This window comes from Lichenostomus cassidix, chromosome 3 (genome assembly GCF_008360975.1).
Source record: "Lichenostomus cassidix isolate B80296 chromosome 3, HeHo_3.0, whole genome shotgun sequence".
NCBI lineage: Eukaryota > Metazoa > Chordata > Aves > Passeriformes > Meliphagidae > Lichenostomus > Lichenostomus cassidix.
The window spans coordinates 18,801,611-18,827,803 of NC_139483.1; the positions used below are offsets into that span (position 1 = coordinate 18,801,611).

A 26,193-nucleotide genomic window follows, 5' to 3' on the forward strand; every position below is an offset into this window, starting at 1 on the left:
AAGAAACCCAAAAATATTATTTGCCTTCCAAAGTTACGGTTTCTGGCAAGAGAACTAACCTCACAGCTGGAGTGTCTGGCCCCTTGCTTCTCTGAGAGAAGAGCTGCCAATGGTACAAGCCCCAGATAACCCATCAGCACCTACTCTGCAGCTTGGAGCAGTGGGTGGCACTGCCTTCCCCAGCACCAGGGCCACCAAATTCTGCCAGGCCATGTCTTTACCCCTGGCTCCTAAGAGATGTGCTGACTCTCTGATGAGCTGGTTTCTACACAACCCTTGTTTTAAGTTGCTGGCACTTCAACAACCAAGTAACTTCAAAAGGCCAGATGTAAGTAGGGATTTATTTTTAAGATGGAAGTGAGGTGCCCAACAGGCAAGATTCAAAGCTTAGGTGGAAGTGATCACCTCATGTTCTGTAAAAAATCAGGAAGTCCAAAAGAACTGAACACATATGGGTCTAATATTATGAAGGTGACAGTCATACAAAGATGATAAAATGACAAGCTGAATAAACTGGACAGAAGCATTTACAGAGAAAACTGGACAGGATAATGGACTGACAGTTTGCTGGACAAGTTCAAAAGATACACAATCAACAAGTAAGACCACTCAGTTGATCACAGAAAACTGTGAACCATAATGAAACCATAAGAATGCCACCCTAAGAAGATGAAAAATGCAACTATATATTACCAAAAAAAGGTAAAACTAAAACTAATATAGCTGCTGAGAACTGCTTTAACATCAGAAAGTAATAACTGCAGATAACAGACAAGAAAAAACAAATGGGTGCCCCAGGTCCATGGCCAAGAAACTTGGTGATGAGATTTACTTAAGTACTAAGGAAGCTTAACAGTGATATGCCTCCACTACATAAAAACTGTTGAAATAGTAGTACAGAAATATGAAATATACCTCTGTAGATAAAAAAGCCAGGCAAGTACAAGATGAAAAGATTTTTTTTCATTCCATCAGCAACTCAGAAGGTCTTAAAACAACATTGTAAAACAAGTGGGACTGGATAACTTGCACAAGGACTTTTTAAAGAGCTGTCCAAGGAAGAATGTAAATTATTAAAAGTAGCTTTCAATAAATCCTAAACACTGAAAAATATCTTAAAGATTTGAGGCAGAACATAATTGTTCACACACAATCCTAAACAGGCAATCTGTGATATTGCACTTACACAGTCAGCCTTATACTGATCCCAGAAAAAATATGTGAAGTATGGGAATGAGAATGAGCTTAGGGGAACTAAGGGAGTATAATCCACACCAGCTCCAGGAAAACAGATCCCACTGGTCTGTACCTTAGTGAATGACATGGGTAGGTAAGACAACTGTTTCAATATAATGTACTTGGGTAGCTGCAAGACATTTAAGCTGGTGCTACATAATGGCTTCATTAGGAAACAGGAACAACAGGACACCAACAGGGACAGGCACTAAATGAATCAAAGCCTTACATTTTTATAAGATTTAAAATACAAGACAGCAAACCATTATTGAGAGGAAAGCATCTACAAAAGTCCCATTTTACTGTACTCTACTATCTAATATTTTTATCCCTCATCTGGAAGGAAATTAAACCATTACTAACCAAGTGCAGATTACATAATGATATGGATGCGTCAAATAATAAAGAAGATGCACCAAAAATAGAGTGACTTGAATCCTGAATTTTAAAGATATAAGTGTTTGTCAATATGGAAATACAGCTGTAGGACAGAGAAACTGGACCATACTTGCAAAGTAGGAGGCTCCATCCTGATACTCAGCACCTCCGAAAAGAACTTGGGAAAAGAGAGACCCTAGTGAATAATTACCCAAGCGTGAATTTTAGCTTCTCCTTGTAGAGCTCCTGGCAAAGTTACTGCCAAAGTTAGCTGCATAAGCTCTGTAGTATCGAATTAGAGCAGTCTACAACATGCATGGAACCTGATAATGGTACAGCCACTCCAGAAATACTGTGTACAGTACTGTTCTCCACAGTCTCAGCAGAACATGAATAAAGCAGAGGAGTTTCAGAGGGGAACCATGAGAGTAACTGAAAAGGCTAGGAAGCATCTCAAGGAGCACAGCACACTTAACTTCGAAGAGATGTGGCTTGATCACACTCTACACATCTGAAAGACACTTGAAATTGGACAAAGCAGCCCATGCCAAGCTCCTGGCTGCTAATTGCAAGGTCTTCCAGCAGCCATGCCAGCCTAGAAGAGCCAGATCAGCTCCCCTCTCCAAAACTTCCATTTCCTGTGGGTATCTACAGAAAGCCCACAGATTTCACAATGGATCTTCAAAATAGCAAGTGAAGGTTTAAACCAAATTCAAATGCTAGCACTTCAAGCTGAACAACTCAAATCACAAAGATACTAATTTCTAATCCATGTAATTATCACTGGAATAATTTACCAAGCATGCTGTGAGCTCCCTTTCAAAAAGGGATTAATTCAAAATACAGTGGCCTGGAATATGCAAACAGAGAGACCAGAAGGCCATAATAGGGGCTTCCAGCTTTTTTAATCTGTCCATTCTACCACAGCTCAAAGCTTTCTAGAGCAATATCAGTCTCATCCTTTCTAAAGTACAGCATGATATTAACTGCTGATTAACTATGAGGGTGAACAGACCTGGAATGTTGTACCCTGAGAAGAACATCTCATCCTTCCCAACACAAGCATCTCTTCAGTTGCCAGGCAACATACAGCCTCAAGCAGAAAGCTGTCTGAAGGTCTGGCTGCCCTTACAATTAAGGCACTTTATACTCTGTGACATTATAATATTGCCTTATATTAAACAAGAACCAAACCATTTGGTTTCATATCCTGGATCAAATGAAATGTCATCTCACCAGGACACAGGAAGAACCCCTTAGAATACAAACCAAGCTTTTTTCGTTTTTCTTCAAGCAAACACACAAGACCCCAACAACCTGTAGTGGATGCTGAGTCCCTTCAGGCTTTGAGAAGTATAGAGTAGTAGTACAAATATGGTACAAAACAGCATTCAGAACATTTCTTATCAGCAAAGCAGATTTAACTGGCTCAGCCTTCATCTGAACAAAAGGCTGGGATTCTCAAAGGCTACAATGGAACCACTCCTCTAGGTGCTGCTTAAAACCCTGGCCACAATGACTGTTCTGCTTGCCTAAACAATCCCTGCACAGAATCCAGTTTCAACACTACAGGAAAAAATCTGGAGTGACTTTACTGACTCGAATTGCTCCAGCTCTTCATCTATGCAAAAAAAGAAGTATCTCAAAGGTTAACTTGTTATTTTGTGAGCCACTTAGAGACACATCAAGTCGGAGAGGCTTTATGTAAAACCACATGCACCTTCATGCTTTAAGCACAGCTCCTGTTCCTAAACTGCTTGGCTTTCCAGCTTATAAACTCAGCATATATCATGTAGCACACTGACTTTCAGGAATGGTCCTCCTGGCTCCAGCTCTATGCAGAACTGACTTTTGAGATTTTATTGATAACATAAAAACACCTTGTTGGCTTAGCCCTGACCTTTCTTTATAGTCCACTGCACAGAGATTTGCCACATTCTTACTCAAAGCCTTTAGATTCTTCCCTGCTCTGGGCACTGAGGCCTGATTTTGCACATGTTTCTAAGAAGCCTCTGGATGTGGAGTGATGAACTTCTAGACAAAAACTCGCTGTAGGGAGGATGATAAAGATATATTATGTCATGTTTATTTGCCAAGACCTTTGCAGTCAGATGGTCATTTATTTTAGACTGGGGAAGATGTGGAATACCTAAGAAGTACAGAACTTTAACTCATTCTTCCTTCTCTGCATTCTGCAGTTCTTGCCATATTGCCACCATATGCTGATCCCAGATGACATCTGCCATCAGATGATTCCATCAATAAAACAAACTAAGGTGTTTATTTTCAAACATGGTCTTTGTTTTGCAAGGCCTTATGTAGAAGAACATCTCCAGTGGCAACTCAGTAAAGGGGAAAGCACCACATTACAGTAACACACCCCAATATATCTTGGAGATGTGGCTGTTGCCTGAAACAAAGGAATGACACTTAATACCTGACCAAAGACTTCTGCAGCCAGTGGAAAGACTTCCAGCATTTTCAGCAGGTTTTGGACCAGGGCCTTTAAGCTGGGGAACATATTCTCAAAAGGCAGAGAAATGGAAGGGTTTGACTATATCATATGTATAGCTGGCCCAGTGGCCAGCGTGCATGAGGCACACTCCTTTCCAGACTCTACCTCAACAAATACACTTCCAGCCAGAAAAAATTAGGTCTCCCAATAAAGTGGGTAAATAATGGGACTGCAGCTTGGAAGGAGGTAAGTTCCTCCAGACACATGATATTGTTGTAACTCAGATTCTGGCCACGTTCATAAAAATCTCTTTTTCTAGATTCTTTCGGGGCTCTTTTCTTCCCTGACTAGCAAGGGGAATGTGAAACTCACAAATACATGGCTCAGAGCATCAGAGAGAAATGCAAGCTGGAATGGCAGAATCCAGATTCAAAGAGGGACAGAAAGGTCAGGCGCTCAGCGGTCTGTTCTGAGTCCATCCAAACCGGGCCAAAGCTGCTCACTCAACTCCCTTGCTTTGCAAACTGTATGTCCTAGCAGGGAGCCTCCCAGTTCCTATCACACCACCAGATCAGAACAGCAGATTTATTCTGAAGAAAGCTGGAACTTGTTCCCCACTCGCAGACCTGGAGATGTGTGTCTGCTGCAATAGCCTGCCATTGTAGGCTGCATAAACACGCAATGAGTGCAACAAGCAAAACACACAGACATCTTTCAGCATACCTCAGTGTTGAAATGTGGCTACTTCACTTCCAAAGCGTGCATCGAGAAAAATTTGAGCATAAAGCAGATTGGCACAAGACATATGCAGCCTTTGCTCTGCCAGGGAGGCCCAGAGCCAACTGCAACAGCCAAGAAAACTGGTTGGATCTCTCAAAGATTGGGTGAGAATGAGAACACCAAGGATCTGCACAGATCCAACACATCTCCAGACTGTTTACAGTGTCCTATCACGCTGGAGAACACAATGCATCATTTATCCCTCCCTGAAGCAAATATCCCTTATACCCCCTGCTTGCATTTGAAGGAAGCAATGAACTGCCAGTGCTGCCTGTGTCAGTGGACCTGAACCCTGGCATCCATAATTCTTCCTTCCCAGGAATTCGTAAGTGCTCTGTTTCACTGTGCTCCAGTCAACTGGATCAATTCCTGCACCAAACCCTCAAAGCACAAAGGCCAGGAACTGTGATGCAAAGGGCAGAGCAGCCCTTCCATAGCCAGGGAGAGATGTCTCTCAGCTTGGCTAGTCTGGGCCACCCATGAGCCCAAGCAGAGAGGGGACAAGGAGCAGCAGCCTGTCACAGGCTCTGGTGAACACTGATCACCACTTGTGACATTGTTCAACCCACTGCTGCAGCTGAAGAGGCTGAATTAGCAGCATTGTTTTTACAGGTAGTTTGGAAGATAGAACGTTTTGCAGGTGTTCTTCTTCCAAAGGTGCATCTTGGCAGTCCTAGAGATCTTTATGACTGTTTGCCCAAAGCCCAAAAGAAGTAATTTTATACCTACTGGACAATGCCCACTCAAATAAGCAAGGACTGCTCTCTCAATCTGGGGTACTGGAGATCAGCTGTAAACACAACTGCGGGCTCAGGATTAAAAAGTATTATTGTGCAGAAGCCTTCATCAAGTATGTGATTGAGAGGTGCTCTCTGACCACTTCAAAAGAGTTAGTGCTGCTAACACCTATTAGTTTTTCAGCTTTGTGAGTACAAAGTTCACCCACAGGGTTGGGGGATTTTGTGGATTTTTTTTTTCCCACCCCGAGGAATGAAAACCAACATGTTCTGATTCCTATCTTTAAATCATCACTATGGTAAAGATATATTACCATCACTAGTTCAGCTGAGCTAGCTGCTGAATTGCAAATGCTGTAAGTAAACAAAAATAAGTAAGAAAAGGAACTTCAACAGGCTTAGCTTGCCTTTTAAAATTCAAAGCAGGGGTTTAAAAGAGATGAAGCCAGGGAAAACATTGGATACTAACACCAGCCAAACAGGGAAAAATAACGAAGTTGTAAGCCTGAAAAACTGAAATGGAAAGAATGACAGATTTACTGCTGCATTTGATGCACATAACCACTGATAGACTCTCCCCAGGAAGTGTTGAAATTACCATCACTGAAAAGAATCCAGAAGCTAAAAATTAAATTATCTTTCCCAGAACATTCCAATTTGGGCTTTGGCAACAGCAGATGTTTTAATGCTCCGCAATGTATGCACGCACGTGTGCTCACGCATTCACACACGCAACACACCCTCCAGTACAGTATCCCCTTTCACCCCAGACCTCCCTCTTTGCTCTCACAAAGTCACACTGAACTCACGGGCATTCTACAAAGTCTTTGCTTCAAAGTCGCTGCTCAAACGCACAACTGTCAGATTAAGCAACCCATAAGGAGTCTTACAGCAGCTCCAAGTTATGAATGAATGGTTATTTGTGAACTTGCCTGTCAAGACAGATGCGGTATTTGTCAGTGCAGTGTGGGTTAGATATGATGGGAAGCAGCCAAACAAGCAAAGTGAAAGGTCAGTATCACAACATTTTCCTTCCCCGCCCCTCCTCAGTTTGCCTAAAACTATGCCACAGCTTTTGCTGAAGTCCAATACAGTAGTCTATTTTCATGCAACTTACCATGCTTATTTGAAAAGCAACATTCAAGCAAGAAAAGCCAAATAAAACCGTGTGCAGAGGGAGAGAAGAACAGGAACATTTTGCTGCAAGAAAGCTACAGCAGAGGGACAAATCCAAGACTGGCAGAAAACAGCACATCTTTAGAAATGTGGTGATACTTGAATCAAGACCACCCTGAGGAAGCTGAAATACAATGCACTGTTTTCCTTGTATTAAAATGTAGTATTACAAGGATTACAGGTTAATTCATGTTGGAAGTCCAACCTCCAGCTCAAAGCAGGGTCAGCTATGAGGTCAACTTATGTTTTATAATTTATGCAGTTACTTTTAATAACCTGAAGTCAGCATCACACTGTACTAAGTACTATATAACAGAAAGAGGCTCTCTCCCTAAGGGGGTTCAGAGGGGAAAAGCTCAGCTCTACAACGAAGACCCTGAATATGTCAATGAGCATCACATATGAAATAAGCACTCCTCAGTCACTGCCCAAATTAAAACCTGAACGAGGGAGAGATGTTCTGAAGATCCTCTCCACACTCTCTGCCACAGATCTGCTGCAGGGATGGCTGTGAGGTGCAGCATCTCCAGGAAACCAAAGGTGGATGCCAGAGAGCCCAAACAGCAACACAGGATGTATTTCAGCAGAGCCTGTCCCTTCACAGTGAGCGAGCAGTCTCTCTGCACAGCTTCTCAAACTCATCTGACATGACCTCCAACACAAGGAGCCAGAAGTTTTCCAAGTGGCATGGACTGCCATGTTCCCTTTGGAAAACCTGCTTCTTTTAAAGAATGCTATTCTACCCAAAGAGGCAACTTTTCTATTGTGGACCAACTTGCAGAGCACCAAAAGCATGCAAAAAACTACAAAGGCCAGACAGGTCTAACAAAGCCAGGTCTAGCACTTCATTTCTGCAAAGCCAATCCTGAGCCATTTGAGCTAAGGGAACCACAGTACTGCACTGAACAGCTCGTGAGTCATTCATAAATTCAGACACAACCAGTCACACTGGAAGGAGATAAAACACAACCCCTGACACCACGCGGGTTTTTTTTCCAACATTTTATCGTCTTGTTACAGACAAATCTTTGAGTTTCTCCTCCATACCTTGCAGCTGCATGTCTTGTACAGTCGGGTGCCCAGCTGCAATCAATTAGCACAGCACAGACAGCAAGGATAAGAACGGGGGAGATGTTTTAAGAAGAAACATTGCTGCTTCAGATTGACTACTACAGGAAGCCAACTGACAGTGATGCTGGAGCTAGGCACCGACTGTCCACAGCACGGACTGAAGGGGAAGCAAGCAACAGCCTGTGGTGGAAGGCAGGGTGCAAGCTTTCCCTAAACAAACAACCAAACCAATCCTTCTAATCTAAACAAATCAGCAGAAACATCCGTAATGCATTATTACATTAAATAACACCTGGGGAGCGTATCATCCTCAAGCTAAAAACTGCCTGCTTGAAAACGTGCTGCATGTGGTTTCACAACAGGAACAGAAACATTTGTGTGTCTTCACTCATGGCTCGTTTTGTCACCATACCCTGGGGTTCCTCCCTTTATCTGTAATACAGGAGCAGTCTAGCACATCAGAGCAAAGGCAAAAGAAGCCAGCTGCCCAACAGGGTCAGCCTTCTTCAGGATCACTCAAGAGTTTCTTCTTTCCTCTCTGAAAAATGCTGTAAAGCATTTCCTTCTCACTGGGCTCCCATGCCCAAATGACAGATTTCAACACAGTGAGAGGGATTTGAACTGTCTGGCTTTGTTCATCCCTGCAAATGCGCCATAAACTGGGCCCCAATTCATGAAGCTAATTAGGCATACACAGAGCCCTAATGCTAATGAGCCTGTTCATGTGTGTGAAGCTCTGTGTGTATTCAGGACTGTGTTGAAGAAGCTCACTGGGAATGACAGCCAGTTCTCTCATTCAACCTTTTGCTCAGCTCTGGTGCAGATGGGAATCTCAAACTGATAGCAAAATGCTGTAAGTAGTAACTTCAAAGTAACACAGCCATCCTGATGACCACTAGAGTTCTCAAGAACAGCCCCAAAGAGGAGCAAGGCTAAACCCAGTAGCTAACAAAGATGATGCTCTGCTTTCATCACTCAATCACTTACTCACACCAGTCCTGCAAGAAGAGCCAGCAAGAGCAGCACAAGCTCTGAGCACTCCCTACACATCTCCAGCCATGAGCAGAAAACAAGGGCACATTTCCAGAAAGGTCTCTGGGACTATAAAACATTCACACTGCCAGTGGCTGGAGGGTGGGGAGCAGCAGGAGCACTGCTGGATATTGACCAGAAGGGTTGTCAAGCACTGGAACAGGCTGCCCAGGGCAGTGGTTGAGTCACCATCCCTGGAGGTATTTAGAAGTACAGATGTGGCAATTAGGGACATGGCTTAGCAGTGAACTTCACTGTGATAGTTCACCTATCACAGGTGATAGGTTGTCAGTTGTACTCAGATGATGTTCAAAGTCTTTTCCAACCTAAATGATTCCATGATTCTATCAAACCTCCTCACTCACCAAACCACAGTGAAAAGTGCCTCTTGAAAACAGACACAAGAGAGAAATTCCAGGAGGGTTATAGAAAGGACTTGGGAATACAGCCCTGTATTTCTGTCTTGTAGTTCATCTGACCTTGCACTGTCGAAGAGGGGGGCCATGGGTATTTAGCTTTTCTGTAAGCTTCATCCTCGGGAAGAAACTCAAGGACCATGTATCATTCCAGTCTGGCTCTTGGACCTTCCCCCACCCCATTTCCCAGCTTGGCACCCTGCTTACAGTAAAAGTGGCTGGTGATTCAGAAGCCAGGCAGGAAACACATGTGGTGCTGCCCTTCATTAGTGCACCAGAGCATGTTATTTTATTATCCTTCTCAGTCTGTAGAGGACTACTGTCTAGAAAATTACCCCGTGCCTTTCTAAAGCCATTTGCAATTTCCTGGAGTTTTCCACCTACGAAGATTGCATTAAGTGTCATTCATGAGCAAGGAATAAGGAACTGTTCCCCCCACGCCTCTCCTTGGGAAAGACTTCACACTGCTTCAGGTCCTCTCTGTAATGCAGAGTATGCCTGGCAAAAAACCTCCTACAAGAGGTGCTCCAGAGCACAACCACAGCTCCAGCATAGCTAGAAAGTCTTAAAATAAGTTGTTCCTCCTGAGCCTGTTTCCATATCATTAATAACATGGGAAAACCTGACAGATTAGGCTCTGTGTCACGCGAAATGCAAACACAGGTGAGCTGTTAACATTGTGGTAATGATGCAGTCAGTGCTGTCTGCACGAGCAGCTCTGGTGCCCTGAAGACAAGGAACCCACATATGTGTAATTGCTGGTAAATTGAGTCCTTGTTGATAAAGTAGAAGCATGTCATTGTGCCCTGCCAGCTTATAATGTTGTCTTTCACGGGGCAAATATTCAGCAGAACGATGGCCTGTGTAAAGCAATATTCATGGGACAGAGCTGCTGAGAAGACTAATCCTAACAACCAGTGCAAGGCTGCAACTCGTGGAGGCTCCTTCACACTAAGGTAGCCTAAAACTCATGAAAAACCAGGCTCAAACCTAAAGAACTGTGATTTCTTAGGCTAATGAGTACTTTCGAACCTATCTTCAAGAATGCAGAAAACTTAAAAATTTACCTGCATTGGCCTTAAGCCTTCACTACAAACCAGTTCACTGGCCGTGGTAAAATTGCTTTGAATGAAGATGAAAGAATAGGCTTCTGCCTCCAGATATATGTGCTGCCGGTTTTTCTCAAGTATGTCACTTATGCATTAGCATTACAAATCACAATCCTTAATTGTGTTGGCATTAAATTTCTGTTTACTATCAGTGCAATGATGATAATCACCTACCTTAAGTATCAGGCCCTGGATATTCAACGAAGAACTGGTAAGGAATAAACTACTAATGTGATCCAGCATTCATAGTAACCAGTTTTAAGCATTTACTCAGGTAACTCTGCCTAGGCACAAAACTCCCAAGAACTCTCTGATGTGCTCAGAGAGCACCATATCTCACCTTCCTCTTTAAACTGCTCTGAAAAAAATTCAAATTCTGACTGCCACCTGGACTTAGGAGAGATTCAGACTCATACAGATGCATATTATCCTGAGCACAAGACATACTTGACAGACAAAAGCTTTCTGTTTTTTCCAAACATCTTTGTAGTATTTTTTTCTGCCACTTCTTTTGCATCTGTTGCTTTTGGTCAGGCAGTCCCTGACTTGCTGAATTTCCACCTATATCCTGATGTGTCCTTAACCTCAAGTGGACTCTCAAGCCAGATGCCCCCTCACTTCCTCAGTGCAAACTATCAGTAAACCTTAGCACAACTTTAGTTTGAGTCTTAAACTAACAGCATGTGAAAAGATTAATATGAATAATTTCAAAACTAATCAGATCCCTTCTTTAAATGTTGACACAGTATTATTTATATCCCATAAATACCTTCTTGACTAAAATTCATCCCAGGAGATTGGCATCTTGCCAGTTCTATTCATATTTACTGTATTTATACAGTACAGTTGGCCAAGGATAATATTTAAGACAAAATATGCCTTAGGGTATATACAATATCTCTTATAGTTTTCCTTTTAAATCTCCTCATTGCTAAAAATATTTAGTCTGAACTTTACAAAATGCCCCACGAAGACCTATCAGCAATCTGTAGTGATATATTGCTGACTATGAGTATAATTAGAGCATATTTGTAATACTTGGGTTGTAGTCAGTTACTGAATGCTAACAACTTGTGGTAAAAACTGAACCACTGATCTTTCCCATGCCTGCCTTCCAGCAGCTTTTGACCTCCAGTGCATTCACACTGATCCCCTTCACCCTCCTGCCTCTCTCCAACACGGCAGCCACTGTAGAGTTAAAAAAATCCACTCCGAGATGCCTAGGAGAAAGTGCCTATGGCCGCCAGAGCTGCGCTTTCAATTTCTTCCTTTAAAATATGGTGGAGCAATTTCTTCCTTACTGTCTTTTTTGGAAAGGTTCGCTCCATCCAGCATAACTAGAGAGCAGTGGAAAAACAGTTAACCTACTTACTGTGATGTTAGCGACAGCCCTGCACAGTAGTGCTGGATCTGCTGCTAACTGGCCCTCGGATCCCAAACGTCTGATGCACTCTGTTGGTAGATACCTGCAATCTCCCTTGCTCTCCCAAAGCCTCTATCGATACCTCAGAACAAATCTGGCCCCTGACGACGTTTTAAAAATAGATCCTCTTTTGTCGATACCATCCAAGTCACACACCACAGATATTTTAATTTTCTGGAAAGTATGCAGCTGCGTTTCAGACTATTGGTTCTTTGTAGTTTGCTCAAGCAAGGAGAAAGTGCAGATGTGCTCAGGACAGATGTTCTTTGCAATTCTCAGAGACTTTCTGCTACAGAGTCAGCTCCCCAAGCCAAGGTGCTGCTATAGGTCTTCCTAACCTGTGCCCATGGGTGCTCCTCTGCCCTGGGTATGATCTAACAGGTCTCTAAAAGAAGTGCTGACTTCTACCAAAACCACCAGCAAAATAATACAGAACACCAACGTGGAAAACAAGCATGACTTCTGTGTTCCTGCTACAGCTATGAATTACAGTGAACCGCTCTACTCATACCCACTTGGCTCCAAATATGCGGGTTTTTTTTAAAAAAGAAAGTATTTCTTCCCCAAGGGTAACAAGGGTGGAGTGTATTTATCATGGCTATTAAGGATGGTGCCATAATTACAATAATAAAATGGCTCTGACTGCCAGGATGTCCTGTACCTGATGTTGTCATTTAAGACTAAAGGAAGAAAAGGAGGCAGCTGCACGGAGCGTGGGGTTCAGATACCTTGGCTGGCATCCTAGGACTATCACATGCAAGACGGAGCAAGCCCCAAAGCTACAACTTGCTAAACTAAAAATAAATAAGGGGAAAATGCAATTAGAAACTCTAGGATAAAGTTACCAAGATGGCTGAATTATCTATTTGAGCAAGAGCTATGTGCTTTTGAGAAACAGACAGCAAGTATATGGGGCATCAAGTGGTGGGGGAGGGAAGCGAGTGAAATGAAATGACTAGGGACTGGGGTTTGGTTATGTGAACGGTGAAGTTATTTTCTGCTTCTGGTATTTCACTTTCCTCGGTATGATGATCATCTAGATTCTTTTAAGGCAGTGCGGTGCTTTTTCTTTTTTTTTTTCTTTCTATGCACTTAAGCTTCACTACCAAAACAAAAAGGCACGTCGTTATGATTATTAATCATTCTAAGTGGATTTAGTCAGCACAGAGTATTTGTACCCTCTTTTTTTTTTCTTTTTCTTTTTTTTTTTTTTTTTTTGGTGCAAAACGTGGCATGGATCACCAGAAGGTCGTTAAAAACAGCAAAAGGCAGACGGGCTGAGACAGGTTCCAAGAACCGAGGCTACCCAGAAGGGAAAAGTTTTTCAGTACCTGAAATGAAAAGTGCCCACGAACCTAAAGGGGAGGCTAGTTAAAGTGGGAAGAGGAGGGAGGACGTCCCTGTCCTCTCTGAGCACCAATCTGAACAGCAGTCTGCGGGACAATGTTCTGGAGGGACAGACAAGACAAGCTGGCGACTTTTTTTTTTTTCTTTTTTTAAGACCTCCTTTTCTTTTCAGTTATGGAGAGATGGAAACCTGCCCGCTCCAGACACTCCAAGGGAAACAAGAGCAGTGGAAAGATATTGGCTCTTTCTGGAGGCTGTACTCGGGGCTGCCGGGGAGTTAGCCGGTGCTGAGGAGGGACAGGGATCCCGGGAGGGGGGAGCTCTGCTCAGGTACGGGGTGCTGGCAGCACAGGCACCCTGGGGGATTCCGGGGGGCTTCAAAGGGCTCTGGAAACCTGGCGAGTCTGGGGGAACAGGTGACCCCCCAACACACCCAGCCACTCATATGTATAGCCAGTCACCTAAATTAAACCCTAGAAGCCTCCACCTAAGCGATGCTGAGGATGACAAGCCAGCCGAGCAGCGAAGGCACATTACGATGCTTGGGGGTGCTATTTCAAGGTGCTGAGCACCGCTAAGCCCCGGGGGCGAAATTACGCGCACATGCACAAACAACAGAGGACTTACTTTCGGGGTAAAAAGGCTGCATGTCTATTTTGTAAACTTCTTTGGCATAGTACTCCTCGTCGCTCCTCTCCCTCTCGCAAGTGGCGGCTCTGTGGTTGGCTTTCTCCTGCAGCAGGTCCCTGGTGCTGTTGTAGATGGAGATGACCTCCGGGGGCACCTCCTCGGGCTCGGGGTACTCGTCCGGGGGGCTGGTGAGCTTCAGTTTGCTCAAGATCTGCCCCCGGATTGCCTCGATCCTCTTGCGCATAAACTGATCCATGTCGAGGGTGCTGCAGGTAGACAGGCTGAGAGCCACGGTGGCCAGATCCACGGTGAGGAGCACGCTCAGCAGATAGCAGTGCATTTTAAGTGTTTAAATACAGCGCCCCCCCACCCCCCCGGAAAAAAAAAAAGTGACTTTAACAACGAACGACAACAAGGAAAAAAAATATCAAAAAACAAAAAGGGGATCCGTGCAAACAAAGGGGAGATCTGCAGGCAAAATGCTCTTAAAAACCGGGCTGCGAGGGCGGCTCGCAATCGGAAAACGCACGGCAGGCGCCAGTGAAAAAAACACCAGTAATAATAATAAGGGGGGGAAAAAAAAAGGCAGCAAGTTGCTACAACTAGATAAAATTCGGGGGTGGAGTGAGCCGGACAGCAAAAAAGGAGGAGGAAAAAAGCCCCCAAATAGATACAACAAACCTGCGAATCAAGTAAAGGGCAGAGAGGCTGCTCTCAGCGCGCTGTAGAACAAAAATCTGAAGTGGGGTGAAAAAAAGGGGGAAGGAAAAAAGGAAAAAAAAAAAAAAAGAAGGAGGGCGAGAAGGCGCAGTGATGGGTATCACAGGGCGCTGCCGCAGCCGGCAGAGAGAGGGTGCCGGCGCGGCGCTGAGCCCCGCCGTGCGCCCGCGGCGCCCGACGGCTCCCGGCGAGCAGCGGCACCGCCCCGCGCCCGGCGGCGCTCAGCCCCCGCGGCGGCGCGGCCGCGGAGAGGCGCGCACGTGTGCGCCCGGCGGCGCCGAGCCCCGGCCCCCGCTCCCGGCCCGCAGCGGCGGCGGCAGGCGGCCCCGGCCCGGCGGCGGCGCCCGGCGCCCGCGGCGAGCGGCGATCCCCCGTGCGGCCGCGTCCCGCAGGCTGCTGCGTGCGCCCCGCGCCGCATGCACCGACCCACCCCCGCCCGGGCCGCTGCGCGCCGCACAGCCCTTTCCAGCTCCCTCCTCTTCCTCCTTCCGAAACGCCAACCCCGCGCCGCAGTCAGCGAGGCAGCGCCGCCGCGCCCCGGCAGCCTCCCGCGGGTCGCAGGCGCGGAGCCGGCCGCCCCGGGCTGGCCGCAGCGCAGCGCCGCTCTCCCCCCCCGCCGGCCTCCCCCGCGGGGCTGGGGCTGGGGCTGGCCCCGTCCCCGGCGGCTCTAGCGCTCCGCCCGGCGCCCCCCGCCTGCCGCCCCCGGCCCCTCTACTCTCCCTGCGCGGAGGGGACGGGTGCCAGCAGATAACATCACGGCCGCGCAGGGAGAGGGAGATTTATACGATCTCCCCGCCCCACGTGCTCGCCTCGCCGCGAAGTGACGTGGAGGGGCTGCGGGAGCGGAGGGCTCCGCGCCGCCGCCCGGCTATTTATTCCCCTCCGCGCCACCGGCGAGGGACTCGCCGCAGCCCGGCCGCTGCCGAGGTGCCTCACCCCGCGGCGAGGAGAGGGGAGGCAGCCCGAGAAGAAAAAGCAAGTCCTGCCAGGCTTTTAGTTTATTTCTTTCTTCATTTTTTTTTTTTAATAAAGGCTTTAGTGCTTCTTGTACCTATTATTAAAGTAATTGGGCCAAATAGCGCTCTAGCGTTAGAGGAAGAATAACACGCCTCTTGGACACCGCTCAGACGCGTTCCTGTTCAAGGTTGCGGGGCAGCTCTGCCCGCTGCACTGTCACGGAGCGCTCCTCGGCACTGCCCCTCAGTTTCACTTCCAAGTGTGTTTCGGGCAGTTCTCGCTGCTCCCCGGACACCTTGGTAATCGGTACTACCGGCCAAGGAGGGAGAGACGACAGATGAGGAGGATTTGCTCCTTCGCCGAGGTCTCCTCTCCTGTCAGAAGCGTGCAAATACATCCTCATCTGCACTTGACAGAAACTCTCAAGCTCCAAATGCTTTGGCTATGCCTGTAATTCAATTTTTCCGCTGCCTCTTTTGGCCACAACAAACATCGCAGGCTCCATCCATACCCTACTCTGCCCTAGGGAAATCACTCTACAGTCTACTAGGCATCCCTCAACTTAATGCCATAAAGCTTTTCCTTTACAGTTCATTTATCACCACTGTACATTAACTTTTAAAAGTGATCAAGTAGTTTCTTTACTCTCACCCATTTTAGCTCTACATTCCCTTCTGAATTAAGTTATCACAGGTTTTACTTGCCAGAAGTTTCCAATAACATCATCCTAAGTGGGGCAAGGCTGTTTTTGAAGAACCTCTATTTTCAGAGATGAAGAAATGTAGAAGAGGTACTTGAAGGGTCATGGGTGTTCCAAAGAACAGCTTGGCCATTGCCAGGGTTATTACAGATAAACACCCACAAGAGAAACGAGGTAGGATGACTGGGACCTGGAAGCACAATGAGAGCCATGTAAGACACAAACCAGCCAAACACCACCAAAGACCTCCTCCAGCTGACCACACCTCAGGAACCACCTTCTTTCTGCAAAAAGTTCGAATGTTTTCCAAAGCTGGAGAACGGCAGTCTCCAAATTAAATGTGACTTTTTCCTTAGCAGCAAGGAAAAGTGCTTCCTCCAAGCAGCTGTGGCTGTGTGCTGGGGTGATGGAGGCACCCAGCAGCACAGAGCTGCCACATGCTGTTTGCCTTGGCAGGACTCTGCTGCAGGGGAATCTTGCACCAACACGGCCAGCTAACCTTGTACTGCTGTGGGTACCAGCAATGATGACGTTCTGAGAGATGGAGGACCTAAGAAAATGTGGTTTTGACAGGTATGTGCACACACAGACTCTGAAAGTAAACTTATTCTTCATTTTTTAACAGCATGTGGGTATGTACAGCCCTGCACACACACCCAAGATTGAACCCTCACGATGCAAGAGTTAATGGTGCTTTCCACTTAAATTCATTAATTCCTGCAAGGCCAGATTAAACGTCTTTGCCACAACATCACTCTTTTACTGCCATACATGTCAATGTCCTGCTCCTTCTGACCTCAAAAACACAGCTGCAGTGTCAGGAATGGCAATGTTTCCAAAATTACTCAAATAAACAAGCAGGCTCAACATGTAGACTCAGCTGGTTTCACTTCTGCAGCACACCTGTACAAAACCAAGGGGACAGTTCCTCGAGCTGTTACATCTCACAGCTCCGCTGCAAACCAGCTGAGGAATCAGCTCTGTTACACAAGGTACCTCAACCGCAAGTACTTCTAAAGAAAAAGGTTATTAAATTATTTCCTCCAAAAGCTACAGCTGAAACCATGAAGAAATTCCTTATACAGCAACTTTGGCCCTGTAACACTTGGCTGCTGGGAATGTGCTGTGTGCCACTCACCTCGAGGGCTTGAGAACGGGGACTAGGACAGTGTTGGACACCCTCCTCATGCAGGGAACTTCCCACCATCTCTCAGGATCCCTCTGCAGATACAAACTGCCAGCTTACAAAGTGTTTGGATCCTTACAAGTTTATGTTTGGTGGGGAAAAAAGAACCCAAATAACCAACCCAAACTTTGCAGTGTCTCACAAATTGTGAAGCCTTAGGGATGCCCTGCTGGAGGCCCTCAACCCCCATGTGTTCAGTGCCCAGCTGCAGGCTGCCACAGAGCTGCAGGAGGTCCAAGCTCCAGAGGAGCCCTCCATGTCAGCTGCCAGAGACCCAGCCAGGCTGACAGCAAACCAGTCTGACTAGATTTTGAAAGTTGCGGAGATTCCTTCCGATTTGGCAATGATTCTTCAGTGTCTTTTGGACTATCTAGGAAAAAACAAAATTAAGATAAATCTTAGTTTTTTTGGGTTTTTTTCATTTGAAAAAAACCCTTTGCTTCTCTTCTGACCCTTTTAGTGTGACACAGGGTATCAGGCGTACCCAGGTGCATGTCTCCATTCTGCCTTACAACTGCAACAAAGCTGGATTCCCTAGAACTTCCCGATGTCACCATGGTGATGTTTTTGCCACGCAGAACTTCCCAGGCATGCATTCTCCATTCCAAAAGCCCTGTCCACTTGGGCTAAATCCCCAGCAGCTGCAGAAGCCCACCATCATGCCTGAGCTGCTCGTTTGCTCCAGCTAGCCAAATCATTCCACCTACCTGCTAGCCAAATCATTCAAATACACATCCACATTCATAAACATTGACTTTCCATTATGTAATCTAAATGGAAAATACCTGGAACATATACATCATGATAGACTGATCTTATTTCTAAAATCTCCCCCCTGCACATTTAAGGAGGCTTTTTCTGCCACAGAAATCTGGCAAACTAGACTCAAACAGGTGTCATTTTTACCTTGCTAAAGTCAGAACACACAGAAGAGGCAATCAAAAATTGTCAGAAATGACAGAGCCAAACTGCAGGCACTCTGCAAAGCTGGAGAAAGTGTAATATCATTAGAATTCAATTACAACATGACCTTTTGCATGGGTAATCCAGCTTCTACATTCTACAGCTAATTTTCATCACTGATATATTATCCCAATTAAGGCTTTGTATTTTAGCTTGAAAAGCTTTTTAGTTTTTATTCATTCCAACATAGCTTTTATTGATGACTACCTGTTAGTTTCAAAAGCTGCTGGGATTGTGAGACACTGAAGGTTAATTCAGCTTACACTTATCTCTTCCCTGTGCCTCAGTGAAATGGCCTTGTCCTCTGGGGCTGCTGTCAGTGGAAGCTTTATAAGTCAAAAAGTAGGAATGGGGCCTTAGAGTGCATATAGGGAAAGAACAGAACTTATCTGTTTTGGAGCTTTTAATTCAATACAATACTGTCTTTTTACATATTTTTTTTTTTAATAAACAGTCACTGTTTATTAGAAAAACAGGGACACCTGGAAAGTTACTTCACTAAATGTAAAGGTTTCACGTTTCCTATTAAGTTAAAAATTACGTGGTCAGGATTTTACAATTTGTGGTTTCTTTTTAGATTGTTTTGGTTATACGCAAATGCGCTGTGCAAAATACAAAGGCAATAATCTTTCTAAAACTGCTGACGACCAAGTCATTAAGTAAGGTGGCTGGTCACATTTCATAAACTAAAGAACATTGTTGGGAGAGGAATAACTTTTAAAAGTTAAGAGGTGACTTTTGTAAATTCTCACACTGATGACGAGTGTAGGATGATTGCACAATTAATTCTTTGTGGCATGCACAGAAATCTGCAGCCATAACTGTGGTCATGTAGAATCTCAGCCATTCTGATGCAGGGTTCTAGGGAAAAAAACTTTTCAATTCTCCTTTTTATAAAAATACATATATAAAGGTTCAACTCGGAGAGCCAAGGTGGCACCTAATAAAGGTGAGGCAAAGAGGAGATGACAAATAATGGAAAATTGTAATATATACTATAATAAAACCTTAGATTTTACTGTTTATTATCCTTAGTGAAGTAGAAGTCCATAGCTCTGTGCTGCACATTTCATTAGTGTGTGTTGTAACGCCTGGATGAATTTGAGAGCAAACCCTGCTGACCTTACTAACACAAGCAGCCCCACTGCCCCAGGATTGCATTTCACACAACCACAGCCCGTTCCTGCAACACTCATGTTCCAGAAGATAAAGGCTACTTTATAGAACATGCTGTTTGACACGCAAGACTGCTACCCATATATACATATGTAACTACTTGTCAACTTGCAAATCAAAGGTATGTTTCTGATATATATATAGAGAGAACTTATTTATATGAAGCAGAACTTATTTTATATACATAGAACAAATATAAAAAAGGAATAAGAACTTTTATTTTTATATATATTTATAGACACACACATTTTTGCATATTTATAAATATATGTATTCATATAAACATATCTACAGATATTTTAAAAAGTTCTCATTCCTACAAATACATTTAATAACTTCAGTGGAAACAGTCACAAGAGTAGCCAACAGGGTCTGATCCAAAAAGCCATTCAGGTGTCATCTCTGTGAATTTATACAATGGCATCATCTCCACCATCAAGTAAGAACACAAAGCTAAAATGTCCACACAGCAGTGTATACCCTGTGTTTAAAAATGCACCTTAATAAAAGACATGTAGAATGCAATTAACCCCCAAAAAGACTACCAAAAACCACCCAAAAAACCCCCAAAACAACACCACCACTGGAACTTTAGGCAGGACACCCTATGGATAAGAGGGGAATAAGGGGACAGAAAAGAACATCACTATTAGTCTGTATTTCAGTGCTACGTTATTCTTCATGTTTTACGTGGCTTGGATTGTATAACTGATAAAATAGCTTCTCTGGGGTAAAGTTGCACCCTGTCCCTAAAGAGTACGGCCAGACATTAGGGGGTCTAAGCATCAATAGCCTAAACCCCCCATCCTAAAAACATCCACATTTCCCATAAAGGCTCCACACATCAGTGCTGCACACAAAGAGGTTTCTGCTTCCAACACCCGATTTCCATCTTTGAATCAGTTAAGACTCAAGTCTTCATAAAAACTTTGTGTAAGCCAGAGAAGTTCCCCCATGGTTACACCTCCTGGAGTTTGATCCCCTCATGTGCTTTCCCAAATCTGCTTGGCAGTCTTGAGGATGCCACACTAATCTTCTCTGTATCATTCCAGTTTTAGTCTATGTGCCACTGAAAAAAGGCCCTCCTTAATCCTAGCACCTGTGGTTTTAATCACCACAGGAAATCCTGTTTCCACTTAAGTCAGTAAGACTTAAATATCAGCAGAGGAAAATTATCAGATTCACTAACTAAAAATAAAAATAATTAAAATAAGACAGAGAAATATAAGCTCAGTGGTTTATAAACCAGAGGGCCTTGACATCTACTTTTAGCAAGCATGACAAAGTAAAGACAGTAGGGTAAAAGTCATCCCTTTAATCTCAAGGTTTGAACTCATGACCTGCATCCCCCTCTCAGTATTACAGCTGTTGCCTTCTATTTCTGAACTGCATGGTGATGATTTGGGTTATACCTCATTAAGTAACACACAAATGATATCTGTAAATATTGTGTTCCTAACACAGCATCTACTGGAGTTTATTCAACAAATTAAAATCATGTAACTCAAGTTAGAATGTGCACTGATTGCACTGTTGAAGTTTTAAGAAAATTATGTGTATAGCAAGATTAATTGGCAGCAACTTCAAAAATGGGCCAGCCAGCAATGCCATATTTAAATCATAATCTGCAGCTACAAAAAACAAATAACTCTGGATCTGGCATCCTGACTTCTTCACAAGCTGCCTGTGCAGTCTGCACACATGAAAAGCTCTAATAAGCAAACACAGCTTCAGAAATGTTTTTTTCCTAATGGTTTTTAAGCAACACATGTTCAAGAATATCCCAGAAATCTTACAGAAAGCAATGCATTGTTTCACATTACCTCATGAAACAAAACCAAACCTACAACCAAACCACACCTCATGCAATACCAAGCTTTTGTGCTGTGCTCACCAGATTGGTGCAGAGGTCTTTGCCTCTCAGCCTTACACATTTTTACAGCCATTTTCTATGCCTGGCTACTGAAATCAATGAATGCAGTATTCCTGAATGGCTGATCAAACTACATCCTTCCAGCCACATGGTTTGAGCTTGGTGACTTCAACTAAATTAGAAAAGAAAGAACCATTTCTCTCTTAGTAGCAATTTCAATCCATATCCCGATTATTTTAGACGGGGATCTCGAACAGACCACCTCTGTGGAGTGGCAAAGGTGTTCAGTATCTGCTTCTCCTAAATCAATGATCTTTTAGATGGGACTGCAGTTCAAGTAACCTACTCCCATGGTTTTGGCTGGGTTCTGTGGACCAGTCTTCAAACTTCTCCACCTTGGACACAGACTGACAGCTGAAATTCCTCCTATCACAAATTCAAGCATCATTTGAACATCCATATTATCAACAGTTAAATCAGTGTGAAAATGCACATCAGACCCAGTAGTGTCTCACATAAAGGAGCTGAGTCCACTAACCCATCACTGCAGTCTTGTGAAATTAAAAGGAATTAATTCATCACAAGGCAGAAGTCCAGCTATGTGCTTCAGCAGTAACTGAAGTAACTGAGAATCATAGACAACCATCTGTGTCTGAGAAGCACAACATTGACATAGAAAGACAAACCTTTTCCCTCTTATTTGAGCTATCTTCCTCACATAAAATATTTCACTTCTTTAATTCTAGGCAATGACACCAAAATTTAAAATAAAAGAACACTCCAGCAGTTAAAAAAAAAAAAAAAAAAAGGCAAAACATAGCAGATGGCAGGAACAGCCCTCACACTGGCAATCCTGATGTGACCTGCTGGTTGCAGTGCTACGTCAGAAAGATGTTCAGCATCTTGCAAGGCCTGACTGGTCCCTTTGCTAACACAATCCACAAGAATGAATATCAACAGAGCATCCTCCCAGGCTAGATCTGTTTGATCAATGCTCATACTGGAAGTATATGTATACTTGGGTCTACTGTTGTTACCTTTTGTACAAAACTACACTACTGCAGCAATACTGCACTACTGCACACTACGAACCCCAAACTCTTTTGAAACCCATTGGGTTTCTGGGCAGGTATGTCAAAGGCTCAATGACCAAGAGTTCAGGTACTCAGCTCTCTAGAGACACTTTTCATTCAGCTCCTGACCTCAGGCACCCTTCCTGAAATGGACACAGGCCCTTCTTGTCCTGGACACAGGGTGCCCTAAGTAAAAGTCTACTTCATTGCCCAACAAACCTTGCAATTATGGATCACTTAAAAACCAAAGAAAATCCTCTTGAGATAAACTGTACACAACCTGAAAGTCAATGCAAAATCCCCAGAATGAAGAAAGCTTTTCACTATCTTGTTGCTTGAATCAAACAACACTTTTAAGTTTTTCTGTTCTGAACAAATGAGAATGTCCTCCTTTATCAGGATAGAAAAGCAAAGTTCAAAGCAACAGAGGGATTGAATAGCCACAGTCTTAAGTCACAATCTCCAAGATTATATTCATAATGCACTTTATAAAGGGCTCATAAATAGCTAGTGGAATCTTTAAGTACTTCAGTATTCAAACAGGTTTTAATTCATGGCAAACAACCCTCTCTTACCTTCTACTTATGATCACACATGCCTACAACACTTGATTTAAAGAACTATTAATATAACATCAGCAGGTTTTATATTAACCATTTCTAAATTATACATGAAGTTACTGATAAGTGTAACCAGTTTATCTGGTAAGAGAACAGTTTCCATTAATCATTCAGCTACTTCTGAGAACACTATGTCTGCAAGAAATCCTAGTGGTACCAAGACCTCAATGTAAGTCTGATCCTGGTTAGCAGTTCACATTTAACACCACATATACTGAAAACAGAGTTAAGAAACACTAAGAAAATGTTGTAAAAAAATGCTCCAAGTTCATGCACTGGCATGAGAGAATGGGCTATTCAATCAACTGAGGCACTGTGAAGAAATAATGCTTTTTATGAGTATTCCTAAAATCACCTTCCAAAGTGCCTCTTGGAAGCTGCTTGTGCTCATGAGATCACATCCAAAAGCTTGATGAAAATGCCCTAATTCCTGTAACAATTTAGTATGCAACAGATTAAAAACATGGATTTAAACAAAAAGAAAAAAAACCTCATTCCAAGGGATGAAGCATTACACAAACAGAAGCATCTTTGGTGTTGAAGATAGTCAGTTTGACCGAAGTTTAATTTTCAACATGTCCCTTAAAACAGAAAAGCAATTGGAAAGATGCATTTGAAAACAAAATGCTTTGTCTAAGTAGTATCAGCCATTGCTGTAAGTCTGAAAAAGAATAGTTAAGAAAAGCCCTTATCTGCTAGATCACTTACAGAGGTGAAACATTTAAGGTTTACATGCTGCAAGAGGTTAGAAGCCACTGCTTCAGAACAGCAGTAAATGAAATCTAGAGTCTTCCACCATCTGTTAATCAAGAGCTTGTTCAGTCTCCAGTGTCTGAGGTCTTAGACTCCCGAGTTTAACATTTCATTTAGCACAAGGACCCAAACTGTGTAACATGATCCTGAGTCTCCACTACCTCAAGTCTTCTCCTGGCCCTCTCACTCCTTACCTCAGCAAGTCTTGAAGAAATCATTGAGCAATTTGCAGGGATTGGAAGTGAACAACACTGATGACTGCTCTGTGTGTATATTAACTGTGCCAGGACTCATTTCATAAGAATGAGAAGTTTGTCATTTTCAGTTGTGCAGAGTGTTTTGTGCCAGATGACTTCTGCCTTCCTCCCTGGAGAGAGCTACTGAGCCAGCTCCAAACAGATGCAGCTCTACAGACCACCTTCTTCTGGAAGCATCAGATAGTCAAAACACTTTCATGGCCTCCAATTAATTTCTCTCTTTAAAACAAATCAGACAAAAAAAGCCCTATCTTCACTAGGAAGCAGCTTCCAGCTCTTTTGTTCTGCTCTACTTGTGGACCCACAAGAACCTGCCTCACAGCTGCAGAGCTGGGAGCTCTTCTCTCCAGGTTTTAGCAGGGAAGATGCTGTGGTACAGTGGCATCAGGCACAAGGATATTCCATCACCACTCCTAAAGTGTTTCCCTAACAGGAGGCTGAAGCAAAGCAGGGACAAGACAGTTAGTTTTTTCCATAGGCCAACTCATGCTTTCCTTGCTGAAAAAAAGTTAGCACAATTAATGTGAGGAGAAATTAGACCAGGGGACAGGAGACATGGGGAAGAGCTGACCCTGTGCCTTCTCTTATTAAACAAAACTCTTGCTTTGCGTGCAATCCATAGAATATTAAACTTTACATACTCTGGAATTGGCTCTAAGCCTAACAAAACTGGAACCACCCCATCCTTATTGGCTTTATATAGATAGGTACAGAAATATACAAAGTTGAGATGATTCATGCTCTCTGGAATGAAGGGCAGCGGCACAGCTTTGCTTGAGCAGAGATATTCATGGGAGCAGGAAAAACAGAGCGAGCACTCTGGCTGCTGGGAAAAGCTGCTGAAGGTTGTTCTTGGTAGCTATTGAAGAGGAAGAACATTGCTGAAAAAGGGGGTAGGGCAGCTCAGAGAAGAGACTGGAAGGTGCCTGGGCCAAACAAGATCTTTTGAACTGCTAGTCAATAAAAACAGAACTTGTAAAATAAAACAGCCTAAAATCAAAACACGTAGTTAGCAATTTCAGTAATTCTTGGGGCTTCTTGGCATACGGCACAAAAAAAAGACAAGGCAAAGACCAGGTACAGTATAAAATTTAAGTAACTACCCACTATACAAAAAATGTAGGTATTATGCTTCTTAAAAGGCAAGAAATGCTCTCCACCTAAAGGCTATGCACTCTAAATGAAATGGAAGCTCAAAATATCTTTAGCAATATTGATAGATTCCACATTTTTTCTTAAACACACAAGAGACACTTCAGTGCTTTAATCAAAACATTACTCCAAAAATGCACAAATAAACACCCAAGTATTCGAAAAGTATTTGGAAAGCATTCTGAAATTTTTAATAATCACCTCAGGATGTTGTCATTCGTAAGAAAAATTTAAGATTATTTTCCAGAAGTTTGATTATGGAAAGAAACTGCTGATATGAAACAAGAGAACAACTGTAGATTTAAGGGTGCTGATGTAATTTTTCCACACAAAGTAGCTGAACTCTGTAGAAAGAAAGCAGGGTCAGGTTAGAATATTATGCTGCTTCAGAGACTGCAACCCCATTGCAGCACATTTTTGCTCTGCACTAATGAGATGGTAACTCTCCCTGCACAGCTATGCAGATGTTGAGCCTTCAGAAGCTGGGATAACCATATGTCAAACTTCTGTGGTTTTGCCACTTGGTATTTTGGGTGTATGCCTTCATTTGTGATAATAAATATCAGGCCACAAACTAATGTCTCCTCAGATATCTAATATGTTTAACACTCAAAACAGCTTGAAAATCTAAACATTTCTGCTGTTAGCTTTGAGTTCCCCTCAAAGAATTATGCTACAATATATACCAGATGAATAGGCCGGGGATTAGACAATGACTGCCAGTTGTTGGGATGGGTTTCTCTGCCATTTTGTACCTATATTTTTTCCCCTGCAATACACACAAAGTTCAGACAATGCCTTCATTAGGAAAAACTAAATCCTACTGCCTATTTCCATGCTGAAGACTGAAAATTTCAAAGTTGCTCCTAATCATATCTTGCCCATAAGCAGGTACAAAGAAAGGTTTGTATGTAAGGCATCTGTAGAAATGGACAGAGCAGTACTATATATTTTAAGTATCAATTAATAGTCC

The 26,193-nt window shown here is 43.6% G+C and overlaps 1 protein-coding gene across 1 annotated transcript in view; it reads right to left on the minus strand.

The window, feature by feature from the left end:
- Positions 1-15,098, minus strand: part of TGFB2 (transforming growth factor beta 2) — a 61,863-nt gene extending 46,765 nt beyond the window's left edge. The window contains exon 1 of the mRNA XM_085054782.1: positions 13,788-15,098. Coding sequence (XP_084910908.1) covers positions 13,788-14,130 — 343 coding nt within the window. The 5' untranslated portion in view covers positions 14,131-15,098. The remainder of the gene's footprint in view (positions 1-13,787) is intronic.
- Between the last annotated feature and the right edge of the window lie 11,095 nt (positions 15,099-26,193).